Here is an 11,512-nt window from a genome sequence, read left to right as displayed (position 1 = left end):
GGACCTCTTGTTTACTTTTAGGGGGCGTTTTCTCTGCAAATCGTTCACCTCTATTGTGGGAGCGACGCCTCTGGAACTATGGGTATGTAAAGATCAGTACTAACTGCTTTTTCCATGGCTGTCCCATGTTCATTATCATAAACTCAAATCCTTCCTATTTTCATGTGTCTCTCTGCTTTCAAGTGCTGTAAATTCCAAATTCCAAATTTCTGCTTTTCGACCTAAAAGACTGGGCCTAACACAGTGGAAATTCAAGCGCGAAGCCCGAAGCCCGGCCCATATAGAGGTATCGGGGATAATGCATTATTCCATCTTGCGCTGCTTTCACCATCGAAGTATTGGGGATATGGGGAGACAATTCATTTTCATGACTAATCTTGAGAAGCCCACCTCATCCTTTCAATCTTTGTCCAAGCAAGGGAACTTCTTCTAACTGCGCATTTTAGAATCATGTCGGTAGTCAATTCACACCAAACCCATTAGGGATGGCAAAAGCCCTGATTTGGGGAGGGTTTTGTAAATTACATTCTCTACTTGTCTCCTTAATTATCTCAATTTATACTTATCTCAGAACTAGGGGCGCAAATGAGTGGGATCTTGATCCCAAATCCGATCCTATTTGGTCAAATTCAATAATTTCTATTCGGATTTTCGGATTGGATTGGATAAAATGATCCAACCAGAAATCGGATTGGATTCAGGTCACCCCTAACTGATACGAGAAGATCCAATCTGATATATATTATGTATTTATAAATATATATATATATAATACATATATATGCTATTTATTTATTTATAAGTATTATTTATATTATATTTTTATAAATTTGTCATATTATTTATTTTTTTATAAAAACATGTATATATGATGAAAATAATTAAAAATACTTGTATTTTTTGTTTTTATTTAAATGAGTATATTTAATTTTCTTTTAATAATTTATTAATTTTAAAGAAAACAAGTAAGATCGGATCAGATCCGAAGCTCCGACTTACAAATAGGATTCGAATTCAAATCGAGTCCTATCAGATTTGACCGGATCAAATCCAACAAGAACAATGTTGGATCACATTCGAATATACCTTGATTTGAATCCGATCCGATGTATTTGCATCTCTACTCAAAACCCATAACAATTTGGTTTTTAGAATCTAAACCCTCTTCACACATAAAAATACAAAACCCTCCGTGACCTTATCCTCCTCACATTCAAGAGTAGGATGAATTGGGTTTAGGATATGCATTTAATATCTTATTAATTTTTATTACATATAAACAATAAATAAATAGAATAACACAAGCAAACAACAAAAATTTCAATTATTTGATTACAACATGTAAAAAATAAACTATCAATTATCACTCACAAAAAAATTAAAATATTATTAAGTTCAACACATAATAAAGTTTACGACAATTTTTTAGATTATCCTTCTCATTACTAAGTCTTATTGTTTATAAATTATCCTAAAATATCCCTAAGCTTAATTTTCCCTAACATTTGATCACATATAACATCACGTCACTGTGACTGATACTTCTCTCTTTTTTTTTTTTAATTTCAAAAAATACCCTTTCGAATCTCCCTCTCTCTCCTCACCTCCTTCCCGGACTATCGACGAAGGTATTGTCGCCGCTGCAACCTTAAGCTGTGGTTCTTCTCTCATTTCGTCCCTCGTTCTGCTCCTCTTATTTGGTGTGGCCCTATCTCTTCCCGAGAAAGTCAAAGACGCCTCCGGTGGCTCCATCTCTATCGTTCTCTTCACCCACGGCTATAATGAGCGGAGAAACAGAGCATCACCGCACCCCTGATTTTCTTCATTGGTCGAACTGATATGGTGATGATGGCCACCAGTTAAATATATTTTCCTATCGTTCTTCTTTTAACCAAAATTCCCACCTAATATATTTTCTTATCGTTCTTTTAACCAAAATTCCCACCTAAAATGTCGCCTCTTCTTGCTAATCTCCTGGTTACAAGCCCGAGTCAGCATTGCAGTTTGAGAAAAAAAGAATGGTTCGGGACGATAATAACTGAGACCCCCTGTTGCAGTGATCGTTTTAGGCCAAAACACGATTCAGATTTATTGAGATGACTGATCATAGCCATACTCGGGCAATAGTTATCCTTCTATCGGCGTTGCAACTCTAGCTCCAAAGTTGGTGACCTTGATCGGAGAGATAAACCACAAGAGCGCAGAGGTGCGTCCGTGAGTTGCTCCACTAGAAAAGAGGCCCGCCATAGCTTACATCACGTATTGGCAAAAAATTGGGGTTTAGGGTTTAAACCCAAAAAGGATATGTCAACACTAAAACCAGAAAGGATTTAATAAATTAATGGTTAAAAAATAAATAAAAGCAAAGAATCAACGACAAGTACGTACAGGTCCAAAGCAAAATTCTGATTTCAACTGAGCTATAAACATTAAAAAGGTCAAAAACCCCTATTTTATACTCCAATACCATTAACATCCACTCCAAGGCCTACAAATTCTGAGTCTGGGCTGCTCGGTCATTCTCCCAAGAATCAATGCTTACCAAAAGAAAATAATCGATTTGATCGTGCAATACGCATTTGGGAGAAAGGGATTTCATTCTACCTCCCCTATCACCTGGTGGACGTCCCCGCTCCTTCTAACTCCCCCATCACCCTTGCCCCCATCGTCACTTCCGTCTGTTGGACCCCAAAATCCCTCCATTGTGACCTCAATTTCAATCTCCTTTTAGTTGTATGCATGTAACAAAAAAACGATTCAACCCCCGTTCTTCCTCGTATTGCAAAACTGCTAACACCGTAACACAAGAATGGCCCAACCCCTTGTAGTCACATCTCTCTCACTTGCTTTTCCCCATAGATCGTCAGAAAGGAAGTGGAGCATTAAAGATTCATTCCTTCATATTCAAGGGCGTGATTCCGTTTTCTACTTGATGAACGTAGTTGGTGGCAACTGTAGCGACGATTCCGTAGGTTGATGTTGTCGAACTATATAGGTTTGAATCCGTTAATACTTCGTTTTGAAAATTTGAAGGATAATAATTGATAAAATAGTCTTTTTATTATTTCCGTTAACGCATGTCAATGGCAAGGACATAGTCAACTATCGGATTAGACAATACATAAACAGTAATGTTAAAATTAGTCAATTAGCTAAATTATAAGGATAATTTAAAAAATTTGTTACTTTTCAACAATATATATCTTAGTTATATTCCATACGAATTGTAAAATCTCAAAACTTGTCCCTGCCCCAAACCATCATTCAATTAAAAAAAAGAAAAAAAAAACACCCACTACATAACAAATACCAACGGGGTATGATAAAAATTGCCATCTCTACAGCCCACCCATAGCATTGGCATTCAGCTTTGCAAAGTGGGCCTGCCCAAACAACCTATATGGCTGCGTTTAAAAGAAGTGTAAAACTTGATCGATGTAAAAGCTTACTATTGGTTTAATTTTGTCGAAGCTTATTTGGAGTATAAATCAACATCGATGTAAAACTCTACTTTGATTTAGGTTTGTAAGTGTTTGGATGGAATAGAGTTTTATACATTATAAATCAATATAAACGTCATTTATGATAAGATTTTATATCAATTATCAATGTAAAAACTACATATAAACACATTTAACGGTTTGGTGTGAGTTTTACACCACTTCCAAACGCAGTCTTACCATGCTTGACGAAACAACGAAGCCCCCTGCGTTCAATTAATCACTAGGGCCTAATGATCTTTACTCTTTTTCAAATGGACCGAACCCCACCTCCCAAAGCCAAAAGCCAGAGAGTGACTAGAGGTGTAGTTTAAAGAGGGGGTTCGTGAGCGGCCCATGCAAAGTGCGGGTCTTGCTGCTCTCCCTAGTGAAAAATTTGGGGGTCGGCTTGACATAACCCATGGCCCAGGCCCATATGGGTCCATACTATGCCATGGGCTGGGCTGGCCTGTGGGTCGAGCCTTGGGCTAGGTCGGGTTATGTATCGGGCCAAAGCTATTTATTTAAAAAAATTTGATAAAAAACTTAAAATTTTAATTTTATATGAATTTTATGTATCAAATTACTTATATATACAATAATTAAATAAATTAGTATAATAAAATTAAAAAAATATTTTATTAATATATTATATATATATGGGCCGTGTCACGGGCCGTGATGGGCTGCGGACGGCACAGCCCGCTTGGTTGTGCTGTGGCATGCCGACCTGTAGACCTAAAACCTGAGGCCCCGCCGACCGTCATGCCGGGCCGCGGGCAGCACGCCCCGATTTATGACCCCCAAACGCTACCCACACTGAGGGTATCAGATCCGTATTGCTCCCGAACGGGCACTATACATGTTTTGAAGAAGCTGATGGCGTTAGTTTTGGCGGGTGGGGGGCAGGGTATACGGCCTGGTTTGCCATGGCAACTGATACAAATCAAAGCGTTTCAGATCAGAAGAGACGCACGTTGGAAGCATTGGAGAGGAGATTTGCAGTAGCTAAAGCCGAACTTCTTCAACAGCAACAGAAGAGTAGAAAGCGGTCTCGTGAAGAAGAAGAAGAAATAAGACATAACAATAATTCTTCTTCTGTCACATCGTCTCATGATGCACCCGTTATAACTTATTCAACGCAATCTTCCAAGAAAGGTTTTTATACCTTCTTCCTTTTTATGCTTGGATACTTTATGCTTGCTCTCTAGGGTTTTTGATTGATTATGATTCGTATATATTTTGCCAGCTCTTTCTCTTTCTTTTTCTCCTGTTTGTTTTTTGCTTTTCTAATTATCTATTGCAAATTATGATATTGTTTTGTTGTTTCTAAAGTTGGGTAAATCCCCAATGAAGCTGGAAAAAATAAGTAAATTAGAAAACTATTAGGGAACTTTGTTTATTCCTAAGTCATCTAAAACTTTAGAACACCCCCTATGAACCTCGATTGAGACATGATTGTAGAGTGGGTGGAACATGGTCACCACTTTTATCTTATTGCCGTGATTAGATTTTTAGGTTGATTCTGTTATACTGGAGGGGAAAAATGTTATGTCTTTGTTATGAAAGAAATTGCTTGAAACTAGTTATCATTTTACTACTTTAAGGGTCATTTGAGTGAATCCTTAGGCTCACTTTGGAAGGAGTACAAATACAAACATGTAGAGTGCAATTGTGCAAAACCCTGTATTTTGTATGTACTTGTATTTGTACTCTTTCCAAACTGAGCCTTAAGTACAGTACTATTCCCTACATTTGGATGGAAGTAATTTTGAACCTTGATAACTTGCACTGTCAATGTATTCTTCTGGCATGGATACATGTGTTGTTTTGCAGGCGATTATGATCTCTCTCTCTCTGCCCCCATGACTGTCTACTGGTGACTTTATTGGTTACTTATATGCCTTGCAGGTCTTGATACAACCTCCGCTTTGCTGACTGTATATTTTTTGTTATAATGTGCCCGCATAAATTTATAAAAGCACATACATTTATATTCTTAAGCTTTACTGATTTTCAGTCAAACTTCAGGCCATTTTGCATTCTCTAGTCGTACTCCTTCACGAGGAACTCCTCGAGTACCAGGTAGATGTTCTTGGCATGCTTCTGGTTTATAGAGTGGGAATACAGCCGGCCAATTCTAAGGTGCTTATATTGTACAGATGTTGAAGCTGACGGCCTTACATATTCTCATCTTTGTCAACCTTTACATGGAAACCTGCTTAGTTCTGGTTCTGAGGTATGTATTTGCATTATAGCTGAGCAATGCTACAGATACACTGTTTTTTCTTGTACTTCTTATAACCACATCACTAGACCACACATTTGGCACGTTGTATCAGTTCAGTTGACCCCAGATGGGACCCCAGACAATGTTCCAGATGTCTAGTGCAAGATGCGTAACATGCGTTTGTAAAGAATACAAGAAAAACTTTGTATGGTGACATTTCTCTTCATAGGCAGCATGAATACAAGAAATAATAGCTATTTTGGTCCTTATATTTGAGATATACATGGAAAATGCAGCTATCTTGTAAAAAAGGGAGAACAGTTGATAATGTTATACATGAACTGCTCCAAAGTGGTGATTCGGCCCAGAAGTACATGCAGGGATCTAGAAGCAAGAAAATAGACAATTGGATCCTTCTTGATAACTTTGTACAAAGTCGTGGTATATCAGTTAGTGCTCGTATCAGGGCTTTACAGAGTCATTCAAAACGTTCCAAAAGTCATATGTCAATGAAGCAACTTAAGAAGTGTGGGTCATTTGATCTACCCTCAGAGTTTCATAGGTAAGCTTTATGGTTTCTTTGTAGCTAGCATATAGTTACTTTTGCCTTCAATACTGTGCTTTATTTGTTCGTTTAACCCAGTTTTTCTCTTCTCTTATTACCTAGTTCTGTCATGTAAGGCATTTCAGTTTTACCTTATACTGTCGTATTAGCTGTTATTTTTTACCATGCCAGTCTACCATGTATTATTGACCAAAGGAGATGCTCCTTAGTGAAATTGACTTTTTGAAATTCAACTTACTTTGCTTTGCTTATGGGAAAGCACATAGGGGTGTAAATGTCCTGTTTAAATTTTGTATGAGTTTGGATAAAGAGTGTTTGGATCCTGAAAATTTTGTAGGTATAGGCCAATCCTCCATATCTCAAAGTTGATTGCTTTTCTTTATAATAAGTTCATAACAGAGATCTGCCTTGATATTCCTTTTTTATTCAGGACAGGAAATGCCCTAACTGAGATTTCCAAGTTAAAATGATCTGTGTATATTATATTATATTATCACACTTTATATATAATGTGATAGTTATTATTTTTCATTATTTATAATATAATAGGTGTCAAGGCACTAAGATGAGGATAGGTGCCAATCCAGGCATGCCTAGGCAATAGTTTCTCATAAAAAAGCTTGGTTACATTTTCCAAGGTTTCTTTAAATGACTTGGCTTGTTTCCCAACTTGAAGTATCAATTATCAAGCCTTAGAAGTAGAAGTAGTACCACATGGAAAAGAGTAATAAACAATAAAAGTACCAATAATAAAATCAAACAAAAAAAGTAGAATGAAATGTTACATAGCCTATGGGGAAAAGAATCAAGAGGACAGAACTTCTATTCTGTTAATGCTAGGGGGAGATACAAAGAGAATGTATGTGTTTGTAAATCAAAGAATGTGAAAAAAGCAAGTTTATTAAGTCAGCTGCATTGGTATTAACTTTTCTGAATTGTGTAATTCAAATATTGTCAGTTACTGGTGGAAGCATAATGGGATATAGGGACTCTCTATGAATCTTATCACATACATCTGAGTGATGTTGTTGATAATGATATCTGATAAAAGAAAATGTTATAGATATTGATATATCTTGCTACTAGGAACTTCCTGTAGTAGGTTAGTCTATGCCATGCATGCAAATATGAAAAGAATAAAGAGTGAAGTGAGATATATCATGCCAGAGTCCATGGTACTGGTAGTGTCCATATTCCAAAATGACATATAACTTTTGTGCTTGAACCATCTACAAAAGTCTGTCAACATACATTTGCTCTGAAATTCGGCCCCTTCAGGCCTTCACACAACTAAGATAAGCTTCCATTGTGCATCCCCAGTTCCAATTTCCTTACTTCCATAATTTATAAATCAGCATTTTCATCATCTAAGAGAGAGAAATGAAGTTTATAAGCTTCTCTTTCCCATTGGTTCTTATCTGATTAATTCTTTATTAAGACTTGTGTCTAGGATCTATTCAGTCGTATCCTATTTTTCTAGTCTTTGGCTTGTGAAGTCCACATATAAACAAGACTATCAGGTAGTGGCTTCTCTATGCTGCATCGGCTATAGGGATCTCTATCTTATTAATAGATTCATTTCTATTTCTTACGAGGAGAACAGAGGACTGATGAAAACTGATATGTTTGGTGTGAGGACCCATGGCTTCCCAGATGTATGTTGCACACATGGCCCATAAGGTCATGGTCAAGGTCATTGTTGGGCAAAATGAATTTTCGTTTACTCTCATTCTACTCGAGTGGCAAAGCATTTGGACTCTCTAGAATACAGCTTGATCAGCATTTATGCCATTTTAGTTGTTCTTCCAGAAGATGGATGAAAATGACAATAGTTCCAGTTAGTTAGGGTTCATGAATCTTAATTTATTGGTATTTCAGAATGCTGTGGAAATTGAAAAATAAACAATTCTTTAACTCTTTAATTTTACTTTTGTTTGAATTTCTCTTCAATCACTTTCAACCTTGTCCATTGGGTTTCTCTTGCAGATTCGATATTTTCAAGTCAATGCATGAAATGTGGAAAGGCTATATCATGCAACTTGTTAAGATTATGGGGTGAGATATTTCTAGTGGATGCGTAACATTGTTGTGACTGTGAAGTTTCTGTTATTCTTGCCTTGCTGCTTATCTTGTTCCCATTTAGTGTACATACTTTGCTTTTTAAACCATTTCTTATCATATTTGTTTGCATATAATATTGCAGGAAAAGCGAGTTGGCGCAGTGTTTTCTTACCGCAGACTTACATGGTGCTATACTTCTAGGTTATATGTTAGAACTTTGCAGTAACTTCCACTTAATCATATATCAAAAGCTCTTTTTGAGGAAATGTTTTTTGAGCATGAAGGATATGAGTTTTGTCATGCCACAAATACAAAATTGTTCCCCCCTTTCTGAACAAATTAGAGCCATCCAATATGTGGACCACTTCCTCAATCTTAGAAGTGATACAAATGTACCAATTTTTTATCTTTAGCATCACTCTAGGTTTATCCTCTTTCATTGGGCTGAGCTCAAAACTCATACAATGGACATTCTTAAAGTGTCATAGCATTGTCTTGGATGCCTATCACTTATTATGTGGTTGTCCAAATCACTGTTCAATTTTGCATTGGCATGGATGGTTGGATAGCTTATTTATATATGATATATCTTTAGACTAGGGCCTAATGACCTTACAAGAGGTGAACCACTAATAGAATGATATAAGTTTTGTGCATATGTAGATAAAATGTCATAGGCCAAACTTTCTTTAGTAACATTAACCTACTATACTCCTATCAAAAAAAGGAAAAAAAAACTACTATACTTTGTTTAATGTATATTGGGTAATGATGGATCTCTCATCTTATTTTTTATTTATTTATCTTTTTTTGTAGTTGCCGAGTGTAAAGTAACTGCTTTCAGTGGAATTAGTGGCATCATGATTAGAGAAACTGCTGAAACATTTGGAATAATCACACAAGATAATAAGCTCCGAGGTATTTCGCTTCTGATTTTAAGTTATAATCTTATTTGTTCACATATTACTTAAATGTTCATTGATGGTAAGGGAAATAATGGTTTGACTTGATTTTGATGTGCTTGTGTTAATTATTGGTAACAATGTTAATTTATTTGCTTAGTCCTATGAACTTTTATATGTCAACTAGCAAAATGAATGTATAAATGCCGTGAGTAAAACTTGCAAATGAACATATTCATGAAGATACCATCTATTTGTATATCCATTAAAAATAAAAAGAAAGCACATTTGCCATGGTGATATGGTTCCGAAATACATTGACATTTGTGGTTATCTCCTAAACTGCCCTTTTTCTCAAAAGAGGGGCTATGACTTCTGAGAGAAGCCAAATATCTTATTTTTTCCAAATCTTTATTCATATATTTTGTTACAATAAGGAGAAAATGTCAAAATCTCCTTCAAATTGCTGTATGTTCCTATTTTCCACTTTCTTTTAGTGAGCATGTTGAAGAAATCGAGTTCTAATAAAATTGGTGATATATCATTAATGATTTTGTATTTGTGAATACTACAGTATTGCTTGTAAGAGGAATAAGGATTTCCCAGAGCTCCAGAAATGTTTTGGTACATGTTATTTGAATGGAAGCCCTCTACGAGGAAGGCTTATTCAATCCTAATATATGTCCTATATCTGATTTTTTTTTTTTTTTGCAAAATTTTTTATACTCTAAAATGAAGAATCTACAATTGTTCTTTTGCGTCATGTATGAGAATTTATGGAAAAGTGGGCATTTTGAGTCAATTTTAGCACTAAACTTATTTACTGTTTATTTGTTTCTTCCATATTTGAATGGGATTAGATAATCATGTAGAGAGTTGGATGAGCCACTTGTGGGACTCATGAGATTGTTTATGTCATTTGCAGCGGTTCCCAAAAAGTCTTCTGTTTTTATATTTCAAGCTGGTTGCTGGAAAATTACATTACATGGAGACAAACTCATTTCAAGAAATTTCGGCTTATAATTTTGTTCGCGGCCAAGTCATCCAAGTATAGTAAATTAATCCTATTTAGTAGTTTGATTAATAGCCGAGTTTGTTTTTCCCTTGTTTTAAAATGGTATAAATACTCAATTGAATACTATTTGAACAAGATATCAATCTTGATGGCAAGGATTTAGCTTCTTCAAGTGAAAAACATTGACCGGGTGATATCTCATACATCCATCCCAGGAACAAGGTACGATAATCTCAATATGTGATTTTCATGTATTCGGTATTCCAACAATCGATGCTTGCTAAAAATCTAAATTTCACCTATTGCCCAGTTTGATACGTGGTTTCCACATCTACTGCTAAAAATCTCAATATGGATACTTTGCTCTTTGCATCCATCTCATAATATTCCATCACCTAACATATCCATTTATGCTAGTTTCATATTCCACCTTTAACCCTTCCTGCAAGTCCACTGTTTATTTGATAAATGGGGAAATATAACTGTGACCGAATGTCTCACTATTTCTGAGAGAGTGGTCATCAAAATCCAGGTTCAAAGTATCAACATGCTTGAGCATATAACTAGGAGTTTGGATTTTCAACCCATAAGACACTTAAAGTCGTACATTGTGAACATCTTCCCATGAATGACAACATATAAGTATGGATGTTCCAGATGTGTGGCTGCAATGTCTTGTGGGTAGGTGTCAGTAGCATCTTTGTGTGTAGCAGATCAAGCTCTGTAATTAGTTTGATACTTTTTGTCAGATGAATCACTAAAGCTATGTTTGGTTTGAAGGAAAAGGTAGGCAAACCATACAAGGTTTTTATAGGTTTCCCTACCTTTCCTTTCCTTTCCTTTCCCTACTTTTTTCCTTTAAACCAAACATAGAATAAATGAAACCGAAACCTATTGGTCTTTTCTATAATTGGTGAATGATGCTTAGTGGTTATTAATTTCCCCCAAACTTGATAGGGACAATAGGAATAGCAACGAGGCGGGGCAAGAAATTCTAACCCCATTCCCGTCCTCATGGGGAATAGGGATCCCCAATGTTACATAATATAGTTGGGGCGGGTTCCATGACAAGGCTGGGGTGGGGTGGACAAATACCATCCCCGAACCTCAATCAGTAGAGTGGGGCCCTGCAGGGACAGGTCAAATTGCATCTCTAACCTAATTTCAAGGTTATTGGATTGATAAGGAGCACTCGGGAAGAGTTTATTAGTATGGTATTACTCAAACGATTGAAGAAATATGGCCTGAAGGAGGTGATGG

At 36.2% G+C, this 11,512-nt stretch overlaps 1 protein-coding gene across 3 annotated transcripts; it reads left to right on the top strand.

Annotated features, from left to right (window-relative positions):
- The first annotated feature begins 4,190 nt into the window (after nucleotides 1-4,190).
- POP4 (ribonuclease P family protein) lies at nucleotides 4,191-10,569 on the top strand. 3 transcript variants are annotated; one of them, XM_088896954.1, is made up of 9 exons: nucleotides 4,191-4,637; nucleotides 5,511-5,564; nucleotides 5,642-5,718; nucleotides 6,006-6,271; nucleotides 8,261-8,329; nucleotides 8,478-8,536; nucleotides 9,152-9,253; nucleotides 10,163-10,285; nucleotides 10,409-10,569. In XM_088896954.1, exons 1-8 carry the CDS (start codon nucleotides 4,409-4,411, stop codon nucleotides 10,258-10,260), a joined length of 954 nt encoding a protein of 317 aa, XP_088753080.1. In that variant the 5' UTR covers nucleotides 4,191-4,408; the 3' UTR covers nucleotides 10,261-10,285; nucleotides 10,409-10,569. The 3 variants fall into 3 exon arrangements, with proteins under 3 accessions (XP_088753080.1, XP_088753079.1, XP_010253545.1); XM_088896953.1 differs by having other exon boundaries at nucleotides 10,389-10,569; XM_010255243.3 differs by having other exon boundaries at nucleotides 4,192-4,637; nucleotides 10,163-10,569.
- Nucleotides 10,570-11,512: the final 943 nt, after the last annotated feature.

The sequence above is a fragment of the Nelumbo nucifera genome, chromosome 2 (assembly GCF_055504915.1).
Source record: "Nelumbo nucifera cultivar China Antique chromosome 2, China Antique-T2T, whole genome shotgun sequence".
Taxonomy (NCBI): domain Eukaryota; kingdom Viridiplantae; phylum Streptophyta; class Magnoliopsida; order Proteales; family Nelumbonaceae; genus Nelumbo; species Nelumbo nucifera.
Note: the sequence above shows the minus strand (reverse complement) of the source record. Positions and strands in the feature narration are given on the sequence as shown.

Excerpts from the sequence above, each read along its gene's own strand:
- POP4 (XM_088896954.1), top strand. The coding sequence starts at position 4,409 with ATGGCAACTGATACAAATCAAAGCGTTTCAGATCAGAAGAGACGCACG. Across the intron at positions 6,272-8,260 it reads CTACCCTCAGAGTTTCATAG|ATTCGATATTTTCAAGTCAA; the intron begins GTAAGCTTTATG and ends TTTCTCTTGCAG. Across the intron at positions 9,254-10,162 it reads ACAAGATAATAAGCTCCGAG|CGGTTCCCAAAAAGTCTTCT; the intron begins GTATTTCGCTTC and ends TGTCATTTGCAG.